General features: G+C 39.1%; 1 protein-coding gene across 1 annotated transcript; it reads right to left on the bottom strand.

The window, feature by feature from the left end:
* Positions 1-2012: 2012 nt before the first annotated feature.
* On the bottom strand, positions 2013-3411 carry LOC149159331 (anthocyanin synthase-like). Its single transcript, XM_089436461.1, has 2 exons — positions 2755-3411; positions 2013-2514 (listed from the first exon to the last, which is right to left on the bottom strand). The coding sequence occupies exons 1-2, from the start codon at positions 3243-3245 to the stop codon at positions 2190-2192; spliced, it is 816 nt and encodes a 271-aa protein (XP_089292587.1). The 5' UTR covers positions 3246-3411; the 3' UTR covers positions 2013-2189.
* Positions 3412-27473: the final 24062 nt, after the last annotated feature.

Raw genomic sequence — 27473 nt, 5'->3', positions numbered from 1 at the left:
TAACCTTAACAACCTAGGAGCTCTGATACCACTTGATCTGAAAATCACTTGTGAGTGATCTCAGTTAATTAATGCAAGTATTACAGACTCATGTGCTGGTGTGTGTGTCTATTATCTTAGGCAACGGATTGATAAGATTGCAAAATAAACAGACACTGGAAAACAGTAAGAGAAACACAACAAGCAAATGCAAAACACAACAATTTAATAAGGAGTTCACCCAATCCTCCTGGGCTACGTCTCCTGGTCCAGCTTTCAATGGTGGCCTTCTTTTATTGTGTCTTTAAGCAGAGTTTTTACAATGAGGAGCTTAATGTGAGTCTCCTATAGCAGATAATGCTTAGTAGGGTGATACTTGGATTCCCCAAGCCACTAGAGTACACAGACTCCCCCTTACCAAGTCTCGACCTCAACTGGTCTTCATGGGATGAGTCCAATTTGGTACTCAATTCCCGACAGATATCCTCACAGGGAATGCTTGAACCTCTCAAGCCTTCTCGGTTCTGTCTGCTCGATGCTGCCTTAGCTCTGCTGGTCAACTCGACTTTTGTTCTCTACTTCTTGCTTTACTCTCTGTTCTGTCTCTTCTGTCTCACCGTCTTCTTACTTTGCTCTTTGTTTGTTCATGGCTTAAAGCCAATCCATCCCTTGACTGTTCAATTCCTCTTTCATCTCTTCGGATCGCCTGCCACTGTCCGCTTGGAATTCCCTGCTTCTGTGTCACCGCCACTGTGTAACGTTTCATAGGAGGTGGCCACTTTTCCTCTCACGAACTGAGCGTCAGCTCTTCCTCGAATGGTTCGTTATTTCGGTTACTTTTGTGAAATGATTCATCCGCCAGTTCAGCAGTCAAATCAGACTTCAAATCTTTATATGCCTTATCTTATTCTTCCCGTCAAATCCGGTCTCCCATTGGGTGCAATCTCCGCCGTTAGATCTGGGGCTCCAGATCCTATGGTTATCGCTCTTATCGCACGGGTGACTTGCTCGAACGTTAGCTCGCGATGAGAGCGGTTTTATCTTTCATCTACTGGACATGCATCACTCAGTGTATGGAATCACTTGGTCCTCTGACAAATTCGCTTACCGCCCGAAATTCCTCCAATATTTCGCCAGTTTTGGAGCACGGGACTCGCCTTCTGTTTTAGTGCTTTTCCCACGGTTTTCCGGTTTCCCTTGTGACCGAGCGCTACTGGCTTTTCCTTCTCAAGGGGTTTTGCCCAGTAATGCGCGATTAACGCATCAGAAACAACCTCCGTTTCTGGGTTTGAGCCTCCCAACTGCCATTTTTGCGCCATGCACGGTCCCCATGGGCCAACGGTTAGCGCGCTTGACCGAAGGTCCTCGTTGCTTCGTGCTAGCTACAATTTTCCATTATAGAGATGTTATTTTTGATAGCTTGTTGTCTACAAGATTTTGAAGTCTGTCATGATTTGAAACAGTCATAGAACTCTGATAATTTTCATGGATCCAAATCGGATCATCAATGCTGCTGTATTTCCCGTTACTCAATATCTGCTCAATATAAAGGTTATCAAATTTCACCAACACAAAAATATCGATATTAGAGCCATGGAAATTCGGTATTGGTCATTTTTATGTTGATTGCGGATTTTCAGAATATTTTGAGATTTAATGGATATTGGTGGAGTCAAATAATTGATCTGGTTCATATCTATTGAATCTAGAAATATTTTAATAATCTACAATTAACTAAAATATTTTTGAAATCTACAATAAACTTAAGTTTAGAAATAATTATTTATACAAAATAAATAAAAATTATAAAAAAAAAAATATTTTAGAGTTAAGATATATAAATGAACATGTTTTAGAATATATACACATTAAAAAACAAAGTTTATAGATCAAAATTTCCATAAAATTTAATTTATAATTAATAATACAATAACATAATAACATAAAAGTTGCGATTGTTATTAATATACATAATAACATAATCAAGTGTTAATTACTAAATTAAATTGATTTAATTTCTTTAAACTACATGATTAAATAGAAATAAATATATTAATCTTAGTCGACTTTCTGAATAAAACTCTAGGATAACTAAACACTTCCTAAATTTAGATGATGCGTAAAGAAACCGAAACTACATGCCAACCATTGAGAGTAATTACATCCAAAAATTAACATCTTACAAGTTTTATGACGAATTGTTATGAATATTAATCGCGGATATTGACAACCAGAGCGTCGGGAAGGAATTTCACATCAATCCAGGCTCCATCTTTGCGAATCAGCAACCCTGGGATTTGGTCGTGAAGAAGAATTGTGATAGTGACAGGATCAGAATGGGGTACCACTCCCACCACCAGATCCCGTTGAGGACACGGTGGATAGTAATTTACCCTTATTTGCAGTTCCTTCCTCTCCCCTCCCACGCTCTCGTTCAGAGAGTTTTCAGTCTCTAGGCCCAGATCACGCGACAATACCTTCATCAAATATTCAAATAACTTGGACAACCCTGTGCTGTATTCATCCATGGATTCCCTGCAACCACAAAGTTCATTAGACAGGTTAGGCTTTTTCTTTTTCAAGAAATGTTGGCGGAATCAGGGTACCTTTATAGAATCCATAATTTTAACCCTGGGAATCCTAGCTACCCATTTGAAAAATATAGTGACACAAATACAAATGCAGTTTACCAGTGTTGGTGTAACCCCAAACCTCTTCAAAAGACAAATACTGTATCAGAAAACTGGGAGTAAAAGAGCATATACAAATATATACGTGAAATGAGAGAGTTGTATAGGCCATTTGGACATGTCTCTCCTCTCTAGAGGCCGCACAACATTATAGTAATAGTATCCCCATTCCAACTTAACCTCTCCATCTGCAGAATATCCGAGTTTGTTGCCATAGCCGATTGGGTCCTGTGCTTCGTTAGCGTACGCTTCCTTCTCTTCAGCGGGAAGCTGGAAGAAGGCCTTGCTTGCTGCTTGCACACGAGCTATAAGGGAGTTGGGGATGCCATGATTTATAATTTGGAAGAAGCCCCAATTCTCTACAACACTTGAAATTTGTGCAGAAATAGTGTCATATTGATCCTTGTTGAACCCGGCCTGTAAGTCAATAATGGGAACAAGGAAACGTGGATCATCGGCCTGCTCCGCAACTAGTGCCTTCTCCACTTGTCTCACGTACTCCGGTGGAACAGTTTGGATTCCACTCTCTGCCAAGTTCTGCGCTCGGGTAATTTCCCAGCTCCCCGTAGCCGCCATCGCCTCTCAGCCCAGCCTAGCCTAGAACAATGTCGTGACCTGTGGGAAGGGGCCGTCAGTTCTTTGATTCAGGGCCAGATATGCGTTTCAAGGGTTGTACAACTTAATGCATATATGAAGAAGAAAAAGCAGGTCAGATCACATTTTTCGTACTCTTGCGACTTTCTTGGGATTTGCAAGTTTTTTGAGTTCACGAGGGCCATTCCATTCTCGTTTTCCCTTTTCCTTTTTTCTTTAAACATGTGATTCATCGTATCAATATGATATTAGTTATGTTTATGAACAACAGGTTCTTAATATTTCTTTTTTTCTTTAAACATGTGATTCATTGTATCAATATGATATTAGTTAGGTTTATGAACAATAGCTTCTTAATATTTTGAAGAATCATAGTAGATAATCATATTACAAGATAAATATGAAAAAGGAAACCAACTATCTCCACAAATCAAAACAAATAATCATATTACAAGATAAAGCAAACCAACCATCTCCACAAATCAAAATAAATAATCATATTACAAGATAAACATGTTTGGAATAAGTAAGAAAAAAAACAAACCATCCTCACCACAAGTCTTACACTTGCTTCATATATTCCATTTCTTTCACCATATCCAACAGTCCAACAGGCCACATTTGTATATTTTCTGGGTGGGATTTTGTTGTTGTTGCTTTTATCCCAAATTTCATTCAGTTTTATTCCATTACACTCTGGCCAACAAGGTCGCTTTGACCCATTTTGGGTAGAATTTCTTGATTTATTTTAGATAAAATTTATGAATCGGCAGGGTATATTTATATTTTTTTCATTTGCATGATTTTTATAAAATATATAGATTTTTCTTTTTCTTTTTATAATTCAAAAAAGTCAAAAAAAAATTATGGTTTATGTTATTGAATTTATATATTTTTAATATATATTTTTTTAATTCGAAGTTGTTAAAAAAAATTATGGTTTATGTTATTAAATTTATATATTTTAATATTTTAATGGTTTTTTCTAAAATATTAAATGTATTTTATTTTTAAAATATAAATTAACTAATAAAACATAAAAATTTCACTAAAACCAATATTATTAATTTGTTATAAAAAATAAAAAAAATTACCATTTTAGTAAACTATCAAAAAAAATATAATAAACTAATTCTTCCTTATTATCGAATTTGAAATAAAAAAAATACATGTATAATAAATCAATTGTTTAAAATATTTTTAGTATTTACAATAGGTTGTTAATATTTTCCTATTTGTTTTTGGTTTTATAAGTATTTGTTTTTGGTTTTATGATGATGATGATGATGGTTAACATCCATTGAGACCAAACTTTGGTTTATCGGACCTAGAGAAACAAATTATTTAGTTTGATTTAAGGTTTTATTTCTATGCTCAAAAAGCTTGGAGAGAAGCCTCCCAAGCTCATTGTAATTTTGACATTGTAAAAGGCTAGGAAGGTCAGTATTGCGACAAAGATTATGAAACTGAGATCTAATGTGGTTGTACGTGGGGCACTCTAAGAGGAAGTGGTTTTCATCCTCAATGTTCCTATTATCACAGAGATGGCAAATTGTTTTTGTCCATGGTGTTTTAGGAACTGTCCAACGACTTGTTTCACTATGGAGCTCATGAGATTTCATTCTAAACTTTGCTAAATTAATTTTCTTCTTTGACCTACCTAAAATAGAGAGATACTTTTGATCTTCTAGGGTGGGGTTGATGACCTTCTTATAATAACTCAATTTTCTTTTAGCCGCTAAATCTTTCTCGCACCACATTTTTTCTTTGAACTTAGAAGTAACAATATTTTTAATGTTATTAATGTTTTGCAATGCATCGTTCTCATTGATCTCCCAATGGTTCATCCAGGCCCTCGTGTCTTTATACCACCCCCGTTTGAGCCTTAGATGGTTTTGGCTGGAATTTAAAGCTAGCTTGGGAAGTCTATGATCTCCTATGTTATTGAGCTTGTGCTTATACAACAAAAGCCTAGTCATAGCTAGGCTTTCGATAGGGGAAAGACCTACTTCTATAAGGAGAATAGGGTAGGGTGTATTGCTTTTAATTTTCAGGTTATACGTTATAAAGCGCTTCTGGATTTGCTCAATCTTTCTCCACGATTCTCTAGAGATGCTGCAACCCCAAACCTCACATCCATATAAGATAACATGAGTGACTAAAGTTTCAAAGAGGAACTTCTTTTTATCCCACATTACGAGGTTTGCCGTTTTACAATTATTTTCAAGACCAAAGTAAGCTTTCCACCCCCCATTAATCCTTTTCTCAATGCTATAGTTCCAGTTGAGTTTGTGATGAATATCAATTCCTAGGTACTTGTAAGAATATACTTCTTCCAAGTTATTATTGTCATATATAAAATTAGCATAGGTGTCCTTCTTGGATTTGATAATCATAACTTTTGTTTTGTCAGTGTTAACAGTCATACCCATGGTAGAGCAGAAATCCTTAAGAAGTCTAAGCTGCTTATCAAGATCAGATGGACACCTTGCGAGGAGAACAATATCGTCAGCATAGAGAAGAAGGATGACGACTAGCCCAACTAAGAGCATGCCAACACATCCTGCTTCTTCTAGATAACCTTCGAGCTTGTCAATGTAAATGCCAAATAGGGTAGGGGAGAGGGGGCAACCTTGTTTAACTCCGATATTACACTTAATATCTTTCGACCACCCCTCATTTCTTTTTAGCTTGGCAATGACATTCTCGTATAATCTAATAGCGGCAGCTCTCAACTCGAAAGGAACCTTTAGCTCTTCTAATCTATTCCAAAGGTTGTTTCCAGGAACCATATCGAAAGCCTTTTTAAAGTCCACAAAGCAACAAAAGAGATTGGATTTATCATTGCGACATTCCTCCACAATGATTCTAAGTGTAACGAGGTGGTTTATTGTTGAGTGATGCCTTCTAAAACCTACTTGGCCTTTAGCCCTCTTATCTTCACTTTCAAGCCATATGCTCAACTTCTTTTCCAAAATACTACCATATAACTTAGCCAAGAGAGGGCTGATCATAATTGTTCGATAGTTAGAGGGGTTATTTGTATCCCCATTTTTAAAAATAGGGGTAATGAGGCTCTCAGTGCATAACTTAGGGAACCCTTGCTTGACTTCTTGATTGAAAAGCTTGTGGATGTGGGGGTTGAGGATAGGGCTTCCAATTTTTAATATTTCTGCTTGGTAACCTTCAATGTCCTTAGCTTTCCCATTAGCCAGGCGCTTAACCCCAAAATTAATGTCTTCTAGAGAGAAGACTTCTTTCGTTGTGGGCAGGGTTTCAAAGTTATTCATGATATTAGGAGATTCATAGAGCTTTTTAAGGTAAGAATTCCAATCGTGTAAAGCAATTTTATTATTGTCTTTAGATTTCCTAGTCAGGATCTGCCTCCAAAATTTCTTAGGAGCTACCTTAGAGAGGTGTAAGAGATTCTCTTATCTTTTACGAATGTACTGCCTCTTTTTTCTTTTAGTTAGGGCTTTGTATTTTTTTATCTGGTCCATTTTAAGAGATTCATCAACAACTTCCTTAATAGCTCTCCTCGCATTTTTACAGTCTTTGTCATACCATAGGTTGGTTTTGCTATTTTTTTTATTATTTGAAACTTCAATTGAGAACTTATTAATAGAATATGAGAGGGTTGTAGTGAAATTATGGTAGAGGTCTTCCATGTTGCCTATGCTAGATAAAGGAAGCAAATTAGTTTTTAATTCTTTTAGAAAGAGATCGTTTTTATTTCTATCAAATATTAAAGTCTTTTGGCTATAAGTATTATTTTCTGTGGGCTCCCTATGCACGACAAAGTTGAGAGTTATAAGTAAAGGCCTATGATCAAATTCAGGCTCGTGGTCGTTTAAGATGTCAAGATTTATTATTTCGTTGTATAAAGGGAGATCGGAAATAACATAGTATACCATGCTACTACCAAGCCCATGGATGCAGGTCATCTGGCTAGAATTGGGCCACTTCTTTAGACCATTGCAAATTATGAGATCCTAAGCACTACAAAGCTTGACTAGCTCCAACCCAAACAGATTCTCCCTGAGGTCTTCAGAGCTTCTTTTGTACCTACTAGCCAGAGTAGGGTCTTCGTCCAACCAAAGAGGATTAGGGTTTGAATGATTGCTTAGAATAATAGCTTGTTTGCTTGAAGTTTGAGCATTAAAGTCACCTATTAAAAGGATATTACCTTTATTCCTTAGGCTAGAAATATCATTCTCCAAACCAATGTAAGGATTGTTTTTATCTAGATTCTTCTTCTTATAGAAGTTAGAATTGATGGGGGGAAAATAACATATTGCTATGTAGGTCTTTTTATTATTAATGTCGGTGATCTCTATCCAACTATATTGGTTGTAAGGGTTGTTTTTATAAATCCTAGCATGGGGGGAGATGTTCTTTTTAATGTAACAAGCTATTCCCCCAATGCCTCTATGGGAGGATCGCTTGTTCTAGGTAGACCATAGCGTAAAGCCATTTATGTTAGGGACCTTAGATTCTTCGTGCTCCCAAGTTTCAACAAGAAAAATAATATCAACATCATTTGAGATCCAGCTTAGCTTGGGGCCTTTGTTCCATGGAAAGCCTCGACAGTTCCAAGAAAGAATCCGGGGCATGTTGAATTGCTATTTAGTAAGTTATCTTTTTGGTTTCTATCTCGAATAAAGGCTTTTCTATTTCTGATTATTGCCCATTTTCCTTCCTTTCTAGCTTCTTTTACCTTTTGAACCTCCATTCTTAATTCTGCTTGATCTTCTGGGATGAGATATTCATTTATAAATATTCTTGTTCGTTTTAGACTTGAGGTTTTGCTAAGTATGTCATACTTATGCTCAGTAGAGTTCACCTTTATTCGGATTAGTCTTCCTTTATTTTCAGTTAATTTCCCCAACCTTGTTGCTTCTGTGAGACACGTTGTATCAATTTGTAATTTATTATGTAGTTCTGTCTTGGCTATGGCTAAAGTATCCTCATTTACCTCCTCTTTTAAACCGAAGATTATAAGGTTCAAGGCCCTTTTGTTACGCTCATGGTCTAATTCTATTAATTTGTTCATTTCATCTTTAATTGGTTTGATGTCTAATTTATCTACCATATTATTTAGGGTAAGACGGCTATTAACTTTTTCTTCTAAATTTTTAATAATGTCCTTCATTTTAAGGCTCTCTAAAGCATCTCCTTGCTGGGATGTTTGATTAGTATCTTGGTTTTCTTTTTCTATAACCTGCAAGCTAGTCTTTATTGTCACCATTTTATTCTCCAATAGTTCTATTTTATTTTCTATTTGGTTTTGGATTGTGTCTTCAAGAGATGCAAATTTATTTGCCAACATAGCTTCTAACTCTGTTTGTAGCTTGACTTCTCTTTCTTCTCTACGTTTCTCTACAGATTCTATATACTCATAGAGGCCTTGTAGAGTAACTGTGCTAGGCCTGCCTTTGGTAATCTTTGGAAGCTGTGGTGAAATATTCATATTTGAAAATATATGAGAAAATATGTATTAGAAAAAGATAAGGAAAGGAAAGTGTGCACCTCATATCAACCCTCGCACGTGCCCACCACAGCCCACGGACTTGATTGGATAGAGTTCAAAAGATGCCATCGGTGGACCCAAGATCACCAGAAAGACCCTTATTATTTGAATGCAAGCCTCAGAACCAAGATCACTGAAGGGCGAGCGAGCCTCAGAACCAAGATCACCGAATGCGTTTATATATGCGAGCCCCACAACCAAGATCGAATGCGAGGATTATATATACAGTTTACGCGATACTGGAGCCTCAGAACCGAAGCGGGACCGAATGCGTTTAAATAGATCACCGAATATATGCGAGCCTCACAACCAAGATCGAATGCGAGGATTATATATACCGAATCCGGTCGAATGCGAGGATTATATATATAGTTTAAATAGATCACCGAATGCGTTTAAATAAATCACCGAAAAAGTGCAAGACCGAATGCGTTTATATAGATCACCGAATAAATGCGAGCCTCACAACCAAGATCGAATGCGAGGATTATGTATACAACTTCCTTTCCTTTTATCTAATAAACTTGGTATTACATTATTTCCAAATAAATAAAAAAGCATAAGATAAACTTGATAAACCTCCATTCTTCCCAAATATGTAAGAGGGTAAATAATATGCATCTTATATTATTAATTAAGATTATTGTAAAATATGTAATATGTTCAATGTTGCAAGGTAAAAAAAGAAAAGATAAATATTATTATTATTTTAAAATTTTAGTAAATTATTTATAATAATTTAATAATTTTCAATGATGAATAATTTAGTGTTAGTGTTAGTTATATATATATATATATGAGAAATGAAATAGTATTTAAAGATATATAACTTAGGGCATTTTTTCTATTTTAAATCTGAAGAATAATAATATAATTATATTTTTAGAGATTATTTTATTTAGAATATAATTTTAAATTTTTTTATATTAATTAAAAAATTATTTTTTAAATATAAAATAATTAACTATCCAAATTCAAAAAAATTATAAGAAAAATTATAAAAATGAATGTCTATTTTTTAAGGACTATTAACAAATTCTTATAATTAATTTATAATAATATTTTAATTTATAATTAATGAAAATGAACCTATAACTCTTTGAACACTTAGATAATAATATATATAAAAAATTGAACCAAAACCTTACTCAAAAAGATTAATAAGTTTAACAAAGTTCCGAACATCTTGCACACTGATAAAATAGAAAATAGAAGGTATTAATTTGAAATGAAATTTTAATAGGGAAATTGGTTCCAGGACTTCCCATAGAAGTTTGTTGGGCTGATGTTAAAATCACTGATTCAAAATCTGTGGGTAGTCCCACCCACTTAACCAACCAAAACACACAACTTAAAAATTATGAGAACAGCTGATAACTACTGCCCCTGAAGTTACCACGTATTTTGGAATTTGAATAGACACGTGATACTTGAAGTTACAAATTGAACGATGTAAAGTTAAGAAGTCGCAATTGAATCAATTACGGAATTTCTGCAAAACAGAGTGAGTGATTTAGTTAGCTTTCAAATTAAGCCAAAGTTATCTACTTTACAAAAATTCAAGATCCATTTCATCTGCCCAGATCTGAGTGGAATTTCTGTAGATGACTTCCCGAGAGCACTAGGTTGCCCGTAGATGTGATTAATGAGAATTACGTATAACAACCATAACGTACAGTGGGTCCATGGGAGACCCCATTGGTATCGCTGGTGATTTTAAAAGGAGTCGTCTAACAGGTGAAGTAATTGTCTAGATAATAAAAAGTGTCTTAAATTTATGTAAAAAAATTTTATAAAATTTTGTAGAGTCAGTGTTTGAATCGTGTTTTTGATGGTGGAAATGCATTCAGCACTATCAAAAACTTCTAGGACACTTAAAATTTTGAAGTCTAACAACTATAACTTGGATTTACAAAAATCCTTACCAGATTTTCCTAGCAATTCCTCTGGCTAATTATACTGGGCATTTTAAAATGAAAATGAGTGGATACAACGCTGCATAATCCAAAAGACAGTAAATCAGGTGGATGTTGATAAGTCACCGACTTTAGAGTTGTGACTTCAAAAACTTTTCAAAAATTAAAAAAAAAAAATCGTTTGCAGGGCATGAGACCATCATTGTGTATTTTTTTAATATTTTAATCTTAATTTTAAATAAAATATTTGAATATTTTTATTAATTAACATTTTTTATATCAATTTTATATTAAAAAAATAAATAATTTGATATTTATTTTAAATATAATTATTTTATGTAAATTATATAATTTAATTAATTTTTAATATGAAATTAATATATGCTATTTAAAAAAATTAAATAATAATTTTATTTTCATAGATATAAAAAAAATATTTCATCCTTGAAATAAAACATTTTAATGTCAATTATGATTATATTATCTAAATAAATTGACAATAAACTGAAAAAATTACTTTTTATTTAAAAAAAAATATTTTTAGTCTAAAAAATTTGCACCTCAAGAAGCTTGATCTCTCTAGCCTCTTTGTAGATCTAGAGTTAAATAGAATATATTCCACATAAATATTATGGGTAACTCAAAAATCACTAGTAACTTGACCAAATCAAGTTTACCTTATTATTTTAGTTTACAGTTATTTTTATCTTAACATAGGGACATTTTTATTTTTAGTTTATTTTGACCAAATAAAAATGATTACATCACATTAAATTACATTACAACATCTCTACTATACTTGGTTGTAACAATTATATTAAACTTAATAATATTATGTTTAGCCTCATATTTTAATATATAATATATACGGATATTAATTTTATGGTATTAATATATATTATAATATATCAAATATAATATTATTCTAAAATTTATATTATACCATCATATATTCATATTAACTTCATATCTACCTAGAGAGGAACCAAATCTTTTTTAAATGATTTTTTTTTTTAATGGTTGCACTTCCATTGATCATTTTCTCTATCTATATATATGATGTTAAAATCTTTTACTCAATGTATAATGAAAATTTTAATTGATATAAAATTATGTTATTTAATATGGATATTAAAATATTTTATTTATGACTCATTGAAATAATTTTATGATATTAATGCATTTTTGTTTTAAATATTACATATCAACTTAACATAGAATGAATTAGATATCAAGTAATATCAATAATATTATTTGTACATGTCATTTGTCAACTCCATATTAAGTAGGGAAGGAATTACATATTTCTCTTGTAGTAAAAAGTTTTTTTTTTTTTTTTTTTTAACTTTCAATTACTTTCTCTCTTTATATAAAGTTGTTTTAAAATTAAGTTTGAAATTGAAGGTTTTATTTGTCATTGTTATCAGGGAGATGTTGTGAGGTAACGTTACATTTGAAAATAATAAATTAATACTTACATTAAAAAATTAAAAAATAATAATTAATTTATTATTTTTAAATGTAATGTTACATGAAAACATCTCTCTCATATTGGGTTAGAGATTGCCTCTATGTGCAACAATTTCTTATTGTTGCACATAGGGAGTGGAGCATATGGTGATCGTCTGTTCTAGCACTCTGTGGAATACCCCTGGTGATTTTGACAACTTAGATGCCCCTACATTAAGTGGGCCCAAGCCAAGTGCGATTGGTGGTGATTTTGACAACTTATATGCCTCTCTGTTTTTTTTATAAGACTCACATAAAACATAGATACCGATCAAACGGGAACTATTACCTCAAAATGGGTACTCGAGCCCCCGTGAGACCCCTGGTGATTTTGACAACTTAGATGCCTCTACGTTAAGTTGGCCCATGCCAAGTGGGACCAGTGGTGATTTTGACAATTTATATGCCTCTATGTTTTTTTTTTGTAAGACTCACATAAAACATAGATACTGACCAAACGGGAACTATTATTTCAAAATGGGTACTCGAGCCCAAAAATCCCCAAAAACCATGAAAAAACAACCCAAAAATAAAAAGTGTTGATTCTGCATCACCATTTTTTAGAGTAAATTTTAAATATTTTTTTAAAAGAACAGTAAAAAACAATAAAAGTCATTTTGTTTGGTGCAAAAAACACCTTGAAATCGAAAAGTGTCAATGCCAGAATAACGTCTTTTTTTCAAGGTACATTTTCAACGTTTTTTAATAATGACATTAAAAATAAAATATCATGACTCTGAAAAACTTTAAATTTCCAATGATTTTCAAGCATGTCATTAACGATAAAATATCACGTTTTTAAAAAGCCTTAAAATTCCAACGATTTTTAAACATGACATTAAATTTAAAATATCACTTCTTTGAAAAACCTTAAAATTCCAACAATTTTCAAGCATGGTGCTAAGGAAAAATATTTATAACTATTTTCAACCATAACATTAAAGATAAAATATCACGACTTAGAAAAACATTAAAATCTTGACAATTTTTCAACCATAGAATTAAATCTAAAGATTATGACTACAAAACAATCTTAAGTTTTCAAAATATTTCAAGCATGAGATTATGGAAAAATTTTATGACTAAAAAAACTTTAAAAATGAATCTCTGAATGAAAGAGTTATTATACCAAGAGTAATTTTTTTAAATGCTAAATGTATAGCGATTTTAAAATCTTATCTCAAGACAACTTGAGACATCGCAAAAAAAAAAAAAATCAACTATCAAATTGACACGAAGTGTAGGTGAGCTCAACCCATTGTAATGAAAACTTAAAGACCAACCATGAAATTAATACATTTTCGTGCAGACTCAACTCGTTGTAACGAAAAATTTAACATCAACTATCAAATTGCACATCATGGGATTGGGTTGCTAGACAAGCATCGTCACTGACCCTGAATATATATATGGAAGATTGACAAAAAAACAAAAATTCAAATATTGAAAAGAAATAAAAAAAATATATATATATATAACAAGTAAAAAAAAAAACACGTGACAAAAAAATCAAATATAAAAAATATATAATAATGACATAAAAAAAACTATAAAAGGTAAAAAAAAAAAAGCTAACCATACCATGTAAAACTAAAAAAAGGAAAAAAGAAAAAAAAAACGAGTAAAACAAAATAAAAACAAAATTACAAATTAAAAATTAAAAAAATAAAATACAACATTAAAAAAAAAAAATTAAAAACTTAAAAAAAATTCCCCGCCCACTCTGAAGCCCAACAAAAATAAAATATATATATATATATATATATATATAAAAACAAAAACAAAAAAAAACAATTTTTTTAGTTAAAAATAAAAAATAAAAACATCATTAAAACGAAAGTTAATTAATTACCAAAAAATAAAAGAAAATATAAAATATAAAATAAAAAAAAAAAAAAAAAAAAAAATAAAAATAAATAAAAATAATATATAATATATATATATATATATATATATATATATATATATATATATTAAAAAAATATTAAAAACATTACCCCTCCCTGTCGCTCCGCCCAACCCCACCACCTCTCTCCCCCTCCCACCCCCTCTGTAACGTCCTGCAATTCTGCCCGAAGTACGACCGTGTTTGGCGACAGGCGACCGAGGGCGCGCACATGGTTGGAGGGCGAGCTGTGGTTGTGCAACGGTCATGCGACGGTTGTGCGACACATATGCTACGAACTTATGCGATGTTCTCTTGGATGATATGCGCACATATGAGGAGAGCGTTGATTTATATGTGCACCTCGGAGCGTGAACGATATGTTTGGAGGGCTGACACATGGTTGGGCATTTTTAGGGATGTGCACAAGCGTTGGGCAAGTCGGCTAGGTGCCAGACTTAGCCCCAACACATGGCTATATATTGTGAATGCGTTGGAGCATTTTCATCATCGAACAATCACTTGACATCTTCGCACAAGGAGAAGGGAGTGCGCAGTTCTAAGTGCGCAATACAAGAAGGTGAAGGCGCAGATCTCATGCGCCCATTCTTGGGCTAATCGCACAAAGAAGAAGCGTTGAACTCGGTATTGGGTGAAGGTGCAGGTAGGAGTGCCCGGTGGTTGGGTGAGGCATGCACGGTGGATGTGTGGCACCCGCTTTGTGCGAAGGCTTGGCGTGGGTGTCTTGGCGACTCGGGTGAGCGCCTGCCCATCGTGCAAGTGTGCACGAAGACTTGTTGGTGTGTTGGGTTGTGAACGGAAGTGTGTCTCGGGTAGAGGCGTCCGTATGTGGCGACTTGGAGGCGCGCCCAAGTTGGGCAAACAACACGATCGTGCAATAAGGTGAACGAAGGGTTGGAGAGTCGTGCGGCAACCGTGCGGAGGTGCCGAAGAGCTGGGCAACCGAGTTTGTCGAAGTTGTGGAAATTGACTAAGTGTAAATTTGGGGTTTCCCAAGATTTAACTTGTACATTGTAAAAGTGAAGATTGTATAATATATTGATATCGGGCAGACTCATATTGTAGGGAGTTGCCCCTCCCTTTATACTGTTGTGCATTTCTCTTGTATAATGCTGTTGATAATGAATGTGTATGGGTATTCATTGGTATAAAGGAACACATTAATAATACTTGGTTGCGAAAGTAGGATAAGTGGAATGTTAGGTGTAGTCCACGAACATAAGTATTGGTGAAAAGAAAGTGTTCGGTGGTACCGCAACTCGCTATAAGCAGTTGAAAGACTACCGCAGGTGTAGGAGCATGACAATTGGTATCAGAGCTCGGCTGGAGCTGGTGTTAGAGCAAGGTTGCTCGTGACGAAGTGACAGTGGAAGCAGGTACTTGCAGGTGAAGGAAGCTGGTTTCACATACAAGTGGAACAAGGGCTGGTTCATGGTTGCAGGGAACTTGGTGAGGCTGGTGAATTGTGAAACAGGTTTAGCAGAGGTGAAGCATCGTGCTTGGACCAAGCTAAACGACAAGGCATGGTAGGTTTGGAAGAATGTGAAGGGAAGCTCTTTCTTACCTTATACAGGTTGAAGCGGATGAAAGAAGAGAATCCCCGGATTCGAAAGGAAGTTGAAGTCTTGGAAAAAAATGTTGAAGACGAACTTCTTCAACTTGGTTGGACAATGGAGCAAGATTAAGTTACAGACTATGCTAACCGAGAAGAGGAAGTCGTGATGATTGAGGATGTTGCAGATGTGACAACGATGGAGGATGAGCTTGAAGTCATTCAAGTTGGACCAGGATCGTGCAGTTTGCAGACATGGGTGGATGAGGATACTCACATGGAGGAGCCTCATGATGATGATGTAAGTAGTATTGATACTTGTGTTTCACTTCAGCATTTGGTAGATGGACCATATGCAGGGAAGAGCAAAGTCAGTTTGTCGATGCTAGGGAGGATCTTACCATGGATGACCATGATGAGACCTTGTTTGGAGAAGCAAGGGTTGTTGATTGGTGCAGGACTTGTTGGGGTTGTTTGTGACCTTATGGTAGAAGGTACAAAGGCCCGTGACAAGGGAGGAACATGATGATCGTTGTGGAGGATTGGGTCATGCTTTAGCCACATGGAGAATTGGCTAAGTGCCCGACATGACTCATGGACAGATTGAGGAGGGCACACACTTGAGATGCCTGGGTGGACTTCTCATGGCCGAGACCAAGAGCAAGTCTTGGTGGAACCTTCAGTGGGGGAGCTATCATGGAAGGGACTTGTGATGATGATGATATGGTTGGGTCACCGAGTTCACTAGACCGAAGATTGCAGACTTGGATGAGGATGACCGATTGTTGTGATGGGTCTACTTGGTTGGACTACATGGGCAACTTAGTCATGAACATCAGGTTGGAAACATGGAGCATGGCAGTCTTATGCATTGACATTATGCAGGAGCACTTGTAGAGGTGTCACTTATGGGAATCCAATGAGCAGTGCCGATGCAAGGATGTTGTGCAAATGGATTTGCTAGTATGACATGGAGATGTTTTTCTTGTGAGCCGATGGAGAGGTTGTGCACTTATGTACAAAAAGGCCATGGACTTAGATGGAGTTGTGAGCAAGCTATGGAGCATTCCTACTACATGGAGAACTGAGGCATCTTGCAGAGACCTTTGGGCCGAGACTTGTATGCTTGATAGATGTGGGTTGGGGATGACTTATTGAGCTCATGATGACATGAGATTGTTGTGACCTTTGGGGACTTCAGATATGGTGGACTTGGGGACACTTTGGAGCAATGGAGTTACAACGATGATGATGCCTTGGTGGCAACACTTGGGCATGGGTTGAGCCGAAACTCAACCACATTTTGACACATGGGAGCTGATTGATCTATGATCATGGAAAGCACATGGATAGATGAGACAGGTGTATACGTGTTTCTATGGCAGAGTTGAGGGATGGCACATTGCAGATATGATGGAGGTTGCCTCATGGACCTGGATGTGGCACATCGAGATTCGGAGTTTGATGAGATGGTCTCTTCATATTGAAGAGGTACACATCTAGATTATGATGTTGGGATAGATGTGGCTGATTTCATGCAGCACATTGACACCAAGCATCATGCACAGCATGTTGCAGATGAGATGAGGACTACTTCATGGACCTGAGCATGGCTTACACTTGTATGGAGATGGATTCTTGATCGAGTTGATGATGTGACAGGATGTTCTAAGAAACAACTGATGATGGCATGAGGATGTTCACTCTCATGGATTGAGCGTGATAGTTGCATTGATCACCCGACTAGTTCAAACATGGTGTCCGGAAGTGTACAGAGATGTGTTAGCATTATGTTGGAGTATCATGGTAGCAGTTCACATGAGGACGACACATGATGAGGTCGACATGACAGGTTACATGAAGCATGTAGCTTGGATGGAAGGATCAGCCTTCCACAGTGGGAGCAGCATGTGGAGATTGTGACAGGGTGATCGATGATCATGGATTGAGATGATCTCTGATGTATGACATACCGATGAGGTGTATACCTTGGTATGGTTATCTTGGTGACAGATGGTTGCCGAGGCAAGACATGATGGAGACAATGGTTCTACATATGTTGCAGGGATGTTTGCAGTATGTGGAGGAGTTGACATCATGGATATTGATGGTCTTGGTGGATGGCTACCAGGATGATATGTTGTTGAGGACGACAACGACTTCACGTGGAGGAGGATGTAATGTCTTGTGGTTCTGCCTGAAGTGCGACTGCGTTTGGCGACAGGCGACCGAGGGTGCACGCATGGTTGGAGGGCGAGCTGCGGTTGTGCGATGGTCATGCGATGGTTGTGCGACACATATGCGATGAACTTATGCGGCATTCTCTTGGATGATATGCGCACATATGAGGAGAGTGCTGGTTTACATGTGCACCTTGGAGCGTGAACGATATGTTTGGAGGGTCAACACATGGTTGGGCGTTTTTAGGGATGTGCACAAGCGTTGGGCAAGTCGGCTGGGTGCCAGACTTAGCCCCAACGCATGGCTATATATTGTGAATGCGTTGGAGCATTTTCATCATCGAACAATCACTTGACATCTTCGCACAAGGAAAAGGGAGTGCGCAGTTCTAAGTGCACAATACAAGAAGGCGAAGGCGCAGATCTCATGCGCCCATTCTTGGGCTAGTCGCACAAAGAAGAAGTGTTGAACTCGGTATTGGGTGAAGGTGTGGGTAGGAGTGCCCGGTGGTTGGGTGAGGTGTGCACGGTGGTTGTATGGTGCCCGGTTTGTGTGAAGGTTTGGTGTGGGTGTCTTGGCGACTCAGATGAGCGCCCGCCCATTATGCAAGTGTGCATGAAGACTTGTTGGTGTGTTGGGTTGTGAATGAAAGTGTGTCTCGGGTAGAGGCGCCCGTATGTGGCGACTTGGAGGCGTGCCCAAGTTAGGCAAACAACACGATCGTGCGATAAGGTGAATGAAGGGTTGGAGAGTCGTGCGGCGACCGTGCGGAGGTGCCGACGAGCTAGGCAATCGAGTTTGCCGAAGTTGTGAAAATTGACGAAGTGTAAATTTGGGGTTTCCCAAGATTTAACTTGTATATTGTAAAAGTGAAGATTGTATAATATATTGATATCGGGCATACTCATATTGCAAGGAGTTGCCCCTCCCTTTATACTATTGTGCATTTCTCTTGTATAATGTTGTTGATAATGAATGTGTATGGGTATTCATTGGTATAAAGGAACACATTAATAATACTTGGTTGTGAAACACAAACTAAGTAGGATAAGTGGAATGTTAGGCATAGTCCACGAACATAAGTATTGGTGAAAAGAAAGTGTTCGGTGGTGCCACACCTCGCTATAAGCAGTTGAAAGACTACCGCAGGTGTAGGGGCGTGACACCCTCTGTCAAGCCCACGAGTTGTGACTTGAAATGTGCGACGAGTTGGCTGAGCGCTCCTGGTTATGTGCAACGAGCTGGGTGAGCGAGGAGTCGACGGCGCGACGAGTTGGGTGAGCAACGAGTCGAAGGTGCGACGAGTTGGCAAACGGGTGCATCGGGTGCGACGTTGTGTGCGACATTAGGATGAGTTGGCAAGGTGCGACAAGCCAATGGAGGTGTTGAAAAACGATATTTGGGAATTCACCTAAGTATGGCAAACTTCGGGTGAAGGTGCCTTATACCATGCGAGCTAGGCATGTGCACCCGGCGGGGCGGCTGTATGGGCAGGGCGACGAGGTAATTGAGGGCAAGTTGACGTGATGAGTGGGCAAGCTAACTGAATAGGCAGGTCGGACCCATGCTTCATCCACGATTTAGCATATATATGGGAGAGCGTTAGATGGAGGAGACGATCATCAAATCAACACAAGTCTTCTAAGGGCGAGCTAAGGAGATAGCGAGCTACAGACTTGGGCACATAAGAAAATGGCAAAGTGCAAGTGATGGTCAAGGCCGAAGCACAGAGCCAAGAGTTGAAGGCCACAGTGTGGGTGAGCCGGACTGCAGGTCGGTGCGTGGACAGAACCGTAGGTCGAGCAGGCGAGTTGGGTCACAGGTCGGGTGGACAAAGCCACAGGTAGGTGGGAGAGTTGGGTCATAGGTCGGGCAGAAAAAGTCACAGGAGGGTGGAACCGCAGACGGGCGGGCCAGTCACACAGTAGGCAGATAGGCAAGTCAGGCGTTGCGATGAGCTAGGCGAGGCGACCCTTGGGTGGGTGGTGCACCCGTAGCTTGTGTACATGGGCCGTTTAGAGTGAACGGTGGGTAGGAGCACCCGTGATTTGGAGTAGATGGAGGTTTTGGGTGAGCAACACACGAACATGGTGAATAGTGTGGGTAGGCCGCAGGTGTGCGTCGGGTGGGCGACACACCGAGTAGAGCTGCACGACAGAGTTCGGCGGAGTGTTGAATGGTGGGCATGCATATGAAGGAAGGACGAGTTGAGCTGAATAGTGGAGGGTGGTTGATGGGCAACTTTGCTTGGTAAACAATGCGTTGGGCGATTTTACCCAATGAAGGGCTGGCGCACCCGAATGACAGTTCGAGCAGGCTGCACGGTGGTGCAGGTCGAGTTGTAAAATTGACTGTTAAGTGAGTTGGAACTTGGGGTTCCTCTCCAAGTGTTAATTTTATGTAAACTGAATATTGTCATTATTATTGTGGGCAGACTCATTCTCAGGGAGTTTCCCCTCTCGTTATTTATCTGTTGTGCATATGTGTTGAAGTAATAATGATGATGAAAGATATATGAATGTATGTTTTCCGCTGTGCTTATGAAAGTTATACTTAGAAAGTGAAAAATAAACTAACTATGGAATGTTAGGTGTAGTCCACACTTGTGAGTATTGTTAAAAAGAAAACAAGTGGTGGTGCCACACCCCCCTTCGTGCTGTTGAAAGACTACCGACAGGGTAGGGGTGTGACAGGTGGTGATTTAGGGTTGCAGGTGATATTGGTTTATGGTCTATACCAGATCACAAAGAAGGCATATAGCAGAAGAACCTTAGGTTGTGATAGGTGAATCTGGCAAGGATGTCAGAGAGGATTTCTTTGACAGGGTATTGGATCGTATGGAGGAGTAGGTTCTAACATGGCTTTGATGGAGGCCGAGAACATGTAGGTTCCAGAAGGCTATGCGAAGGTCAAGGGGGAGCTTGAAGACCTCAATGTCCAATACGATTATACTGAGTGGCAATATACACAAACAGAAGAAGTCAAGAAGATCAGTGAAGCACGAGATCAAGGTTTGGCAGAAATATTGAAATTGCAAAAAGATCTTGAGGATGCTCGGAATGAGATCACTGTTTTGAAGAGTGTTGTTGGGCACAAATCAGGTGGAGGTGTGGCTCATGTGAATGTCAAAGAGCCAGATTCTTATGACGAGACAAGGAGTGTGAAACCTCTTGGAAACTTTCTATGGGATATGGAACAGTACTTGGAGCATTTGGGGATGTCCGATGAGGAAACCAAAGTCAAGGTAGCTACTCAATTCTTAACGAAATATGCTAAGATGTGGTGGTGAAGAAGGATGGACCAGATTGCCAATGGTAATGCTGCAGACATCACTTCATGGGATGAAATGAAGAAGGATTTTCAAGCTCATTTTAGTCCACAAGACACAACATGGGATGCAAGGATGAAGATAAAATACATGAAGCAAACAGGGAGTCTGCAAGCTTATCAACGAGAGTTCTCAAGTACAATTTTGGAACTTCCAGACATGGAAGAGAGGGACGAGATGTTCAATTTTATCATAGGGTTGAAACCTTAGGAGTGGAGTGAAGTGAAGAGGCAAAAGATAAAAACACTTGAAGAAGCATTTTATGTTGTGGATCACTTCCAAGTAGAACACTATGATGAAGGAACTGAAGAGAAGAATGAAAAGAATGAAAAACCGAAAGAAAAGTCTACGCAAGAGGAGCCTTTGAGATCGCATGATAAGGCGAAGACGAAGAAACCATTGAAGTGTTGGATATGTGAGGAACCACATATGGTGAAGAATTTTCCTTCAAGACCAAAAGTGGCTGCCTTAGCACAAGCCAATGTGAAAAAGAAAGAAGAGACTTCTGTAGGAGTTATGCAGATTTTGGGAGCTGCAGTGGCTACAGAAGCAGTCTCACGAAGAGACCCGGAAAGAAACAAGTTAGAGTATGTCAAGATGAAAGTTGGGAGTGATGTTGTACTCACTATGGTGGATAGTGGGGAAACTCACAACTTTATGAGTGAGGATACTGCGAGAAGGATTGGACTGAAGTTTGTACCAGTGCAGGCACAAATGAAGGCAGTGAATTCTCCTCCGGATTCTGTGATCGGTGTAGCTGAAGGAGTGGATGTGACACTTGGCGAATGGATAGGGAAGGTTGATTTCACTGTGGTGCAGATAGATTACTATGAGGTTGTACTGGGCATGGAGTTTATGAAGCAATTTGAAGCAATGGTTATTCCCCATATGAAGAAACTATACATTTACGACAGGCAAGAGGGTGTACCTATCGGTGTTCCGATCGTAGGAGTGACTAAGACCGAGTGTAAACTGATAATGATGAATATGGAGAATGAGAAGCGAGATGAGGAAGTCTATAAGCGGTTGTCTATTGTAGATTCAAAGCTTATGGAGCAGTCATGGGTTATCAGGACATTATTAGATAGTATCTTGGATCTATCTAGGAGGCTAGAGGCAGTGGAGGATGATGATGACGAGGAGGATGTTAGACCGAATGTTCAGATGGAGGATTGGGAAGCATACTTGTAGAGATTAGAAGTGGAGGATCTGAATAAGTGGATTGATTTTATCAGTGAGGGAGAACCTTCAGGCTCTACTCCCTCCTTATCTTCTTAGACTATCATGGAGATGAGGCTCATTGTTAGCTGCTCATGGCAGTGAGTCTCCAACATTTTGAGCATACATTTAGGGGTGAGATGACAGAGATTTACAGGTAGCATGTAGTGGAGAGTCATATTGATGTGGGGGCATGAGTTCTTGTGGAGGTGATGCATAGTTGGATTAGCTACCTAACTAGTCACGACATGAGGGGTACCAACACATGATTCCTTGTAGAACAGTGACATATCTATGGCGTGCGGTAGGTCGAGAGGTTGACACATCTGGATTACCCATACACACAGTTTGTGTGGCTTGATGATCTTCGAGATAAGTGGTTGCTGGGGTGAAGAGTTGTTGAGGACGACAACCCATTTAAAGTGGGGGAGTATGTCAAGCCCACGAGTTGTGACATGTGATGTGCGACGAGCTGGGTGAGCGTTCCCGGTTATGTGTGACGAGCTGGGTGAGCAAAAAGTCGACGGTGTGATGAGTTGACGAACGGGTGCATTGGGTGCGACGTTTTGTGCGACGTTGGGACGAGTTGGCAAGGTGAAACGAGCCAATAGAGTTGTCGAAAAACTGATATTTGGGAATTCGACTAAGTATGGAAAACTTCGGGTGAAGGTGCCTTATACCATGTGAGTTACGCATGTGGACTCGACGGGACGATGGTATGGGCGGGCCAACGGGGGAAGTGAGGGTGAGCCAACGCGATGAGTGGGTGAGCTGACCAAATAGGCAGGTCGGCTTGGTCAGGTCGATCCATGCTTCTTCCACAATTTAACATATATATGGGAGACCGTTGGATGGAGGAGACGATCATCAAATCAATGAAAGTCTTATAAGGGTTAGCTAAGGAGATAACGAGCTATAGAATTGGGCACATAAGAAAAGGGCAAAGTGCAGGCGGTGGTCAAGGCCAAAGCACGGAGCAGAAAGTTGAAGACCGCAGCATGGGCAAGTCGGACTGCGGGTTGGCGGGTGGATGGAACCGCAGGTCGGGCTGACAGAGCCGTGGGCGGGCGGGAGAGATGGGCCGCAGTTTGGGCGAAGAGAGCCACAAGTGGGAAGGCGGCTGAAACTGCAGACAGGTAGGCGAGTTACACGATAGGTGGACAGGTGATTCAGGCACCACGACGAGCTTGGCAAGGCGACCCCATGTGGGCGGTGCGCCCGCAGTGTTGGGTTGTGTTATATTCTTTCAACGACTAGCCCACGTAGTTAACCGGGGGGTTAGAGGGGGGGCGGAGTGTTATAGACATTTTTGTGCCTTACAGCATTGAGCATGAAATGTCCATAATCTAAGGGGTCCAAAGTCCCTAAACATGTTGTTCCTACCCCTAGAGGAACAAGGCTAACAAACCACAGCAATTCACAGAAGTTCTCCACCAGAAACTGCTCAAAAACAAGTCAATTCAGGATCATTTCAGTGGCTACACTAGCTGTTTGTGCTGAATGTCAAAGCCAACACTGGCTACCTGCGTTGAATGTCAAATGGAACATTGGCTACCTGCGCTGAACGAGAGTGGACATGTGGCAGGCTCATTTCTCAAGGTGTCAAAACCCAGGAAGCTTCCAAAATGACACTTGCCTCAGGGAATTCAACTGGTGATGAGTAAGAGGTGCCAAATCTCCAAGTGGAAGCAAGAACCTCCAAGTGGACTCAAGAACTGACAGAGGGAGAGGACACTAGTCAGATCTCAAGCTGACTCATCCTCTCTCCAAACATCTATATATGGATCTCTCCTCCATGAGATCTAGAGGCTGGAATTTTGTTATTGCAAAGAATTGCTGTTGGTTTGAGACTGGAATCATTGGGTGCTTAATGCTTTGAAGGGGCTGAAGATAGGAATTCCATTTGCTGGGAAGGAGATGCTGGATTGGAGCCCTCTGGGTTGTATCTCTTCCTGAACCTTGTTATTCATCAATAAAGCTATCTTGGTTTCTCCTATATGCTGATGTATTTTGATGTATGAATGTATTAGTGTATTTGGTTTATTTCTAATCCTAAACTAGTTATGAATGTGAACATCTGTCTTTGTGTAGTGTTCTTCTCTTGTCTCAAGTAGCTGTTCTCTTGTCGCAAGTAGCTGTTCTCTTGTGATCTTGCAGGAAGTTGTAGCTGGATAAGCAAGAAGGCAAGTAGCTGTGAACACCCAAAGAGAAGGGAGATTGGATCGAGGGACAAACGGAAGACACCGGTAAGTCTATTGATCTCTCTTCTTTCACATTTCATAAAGGAAGAAACCAGTATAGCTGTACTCGTTTGTTGCTAAGGCACTGTCACACCTTAGGTGGATAGGATCGTCCTGCATAGGCATTTTTCCCCACAACAAATTGGCAGCTCCGCTGGGGAGAATTGTTTAGTCATTTTATTTGTGTTTCTATCATTTGTTTGTTTCATAGACTTGACAGCAACAATCGAACTGCATCTTTCCCTGATGCAAAATAGAAAGTTGCTGCTTTGATCCAATTGCTGGACTTGTCTATGATCTGAGCAATGGATTCACAAATGATTTGATGATCCTTGTGATAGATCTTAGTAGCCTTCAAAGCATCCCTTTGATTACACCTTGCTTGTTGCTTTTATTTGGCCTGAAACAGTTGATTAAGTAGCAAACTGTGACCCAGAACCTGAGGGAAACGAGAGTTTCTCCTTCAGCGCAGACCCAGTGAAGGGATTCTGCATTTCAACGCAGGTCCCGTGAAGGTTACCTGCGCTGAATGTCAAAACCCCTGTGTTGAGGTTGCGCTGAACCAGTTTTGCCTTGTGCAGCTGGGGTTCTCTGCTCTGTTTTGCCTTGTTTTGATCTCTGATTTTTGTGGCCTGTAACCAGCATAGGTACCAGTCTGAAAACTCCTTTTCTCTGCTTACATTCTGCCTCCTTTTGTACAAAAAGACTGTGAGTGTTTTTATGTGTTTGTGGCGTCATTTATAGTCTTCCTTTGCATGAGTGAAATAGTCATCCTGTAGCCCTTGATTCAGATCTATTGGTTGTGATCTTAGAAGAGAGTTCATTGGCTGTTTGCAGATTGATTATACATTTGCTTTTGCTTATTGGTTTGAGTTTGTCTCTTTTAAGTGTCGAAACAAGTATTCATTTCGAAAATCGTTAAGTGTTGTAATCTCTTCTATCTTCTCTGATTTCGAAAAAGTAAACTTGTTTGTATTGATCGTTTAAAAGCAAGTTCAAAGTTGTACAAAAAAGCTTTCTTTGTAGGCATCAATACTAAGAAAGCGGAAAACAAACACCTGCATTGTGCATTTGCATTTGATAGTTTGCATGTTGGATTTAAGAAAAGTGCATTAGAGTGTGCTGATTGCTCTTTGAGAAAATATGGTGTCTTTCTTTTCCCTTAGTAGCTAGGATTTTCAAAGTTGAAAAGATATAAAGCTTGCTTATCATCTTTAGACTGCATTTAGGAATTTGTATCATACATCTCGTGGTGAAACTTGAAAGGAAAACTTTAAAAAGATCAACCTAAAATAAATTGAATGAACTTAACAATGCTTTGTAACATAACGCACAACATAGAGGTCTAGGCTAGAGACGTGTTCCGGCGTCGTTAAGCCTAGTGACTGTCGATCTCGTAGAAGCTGGGTGATTCCTCCTGAGGGACGATAGCGCCAGTACGGATTGTGCTCCCACGTACTGTCGCGTATATATTGGGAGACCCCTATAGGCATAAAACCTTTATCCTTAGGAAGCCGTGTCGGCCGCCCTACTGATCGCAATGCACTGAACACAACATTCAGGAAGATCGACCGCCCGTACCCTAAAAAGTATTCTGCGGTTTTGCGAAAATTTTGGCACACCCTCTGCCTAGAACTCCAGAGCAGTTCCTTTTGGCCTTTTTCAGACTCTATAACAGAAAAAGTCCATCCGAGCATTTGTCACTTCGGGCTCGTTAAAACATCGAAGGAGACTAGAGTCATCTTTAGCTTTTTCTCGACTCTTTAAAAGTGAAAAAGCAAGTTGTGTCTAAAAGCGTCTAAAAAATTCATTTAATTCGGAAACACACTTTCACCTTTTGTATTTTGGTTGATTGAGTAATCCGCAATCGTGGAAGAAAGTCAATTGAAACCCTGTCGTTCGCGGAGGCTAACGAGTCAACCATCTTTGTCTCCGGAATCGAAAACAGTACGGACAAAGTGAACTTGTTTAACCAGTTCGAAATCTCCTATCAAAGTTAGAACAAGTGTTCCAACAACATCTGAGATTCCGGTTACTCCAAACATTTCTGGAAACCCTGCCTCTATAGAAGAAGTTCAACAGCCACAGAAGGACGGTAACACTGATCCTAGTCTGGGGGCAAATACTTGCGTTACTGAACCAGTTCCATCTGTAACCGGTTCGGAGAGTCTTGCTCCTCAAACAACTTTCGCTGTCGATTCAACCCCTTCTTCGGCACCAGAAATATTTTACGGACCTGACGGTCTTCCTCTTCCACCGGGTTTGATTGCAATAGAGGAAATTGTAGAAGATCCGCAAGCAAGTACTCCAACCCATTTTGGAGTCGGGGTCACTCTATTTCCTTCATCAGAAGTTAATCCACCACAAGTGGAAGTTCCTGTAGAATCGCTAGGCAATCTATTGGATAGACTCAAAATGTCTGAACAACCGTCAACATCTAGGACTGTGTCGAACGACACAGCGATAGCAGAAGCCCCTGCCGTCACTCCGACAATGTTTGCCGGCATACCATCTGTCCCGACTAGCTCACAACCGCTAGAAGGAGTCCACCAAGGGACTATTTCGACAGTGTGGTCTGTTCCAGTGTGTTCATCCGGAATAATATCCGGCAACTCTTATGTTGAGACTCGCCAGATTGATCCATTTGGAGGTCAAATTGGGCAATCCAGTCCCCAAGGACAAACAATTCCCTTGAGTTCCGGATTGCTACCCTATGGGGGGCAGTATGCCCTTTCATTACCCCCTCCGGGAGGGTATCCATACGGGAGTTCACAACAGTATTCAGGTTATACTGGAGTTACATCAAGTGGTTGGGTACCTATGCTACCTC

The sequence above is a fragment of the Pinus tabuliformis genome, chromosome 5_2 (genome assembly GCF_031772625.1).
Source record: "Pinus tabuliformis cultivar Carrire ecotype Pingquan chromosome 5_2, CPIR1, whole genome shotgun sequence".
NCBI lineage: Eukaryota > Viridiplantae > Streptophyta > Pinopsida > Pinales > Pinaceae > Pinus > Pinus tabuliformis.
The sequence above is the reverse complement of the archived record's forward strand: the minus strand, read 5'-3'. Positions and strand labels throughout refer to the sequence as shown.

Coding starts and splice junctions, on each gene's coding strand:
- LOC149159331 (XM_089436461.1), bottom strand. CDS start 3,245: ATGGCGGCTACGGGGAGCTGGGAAATTACCCGAGCGCAGAACTTGGCA. Junction 2,515..2,754: donor ATACAACTCTCTCATTTCAC/GTATATATTTGT, acceptor TTGTGGTTGCAG/GGAATCCATGGATGAATACA.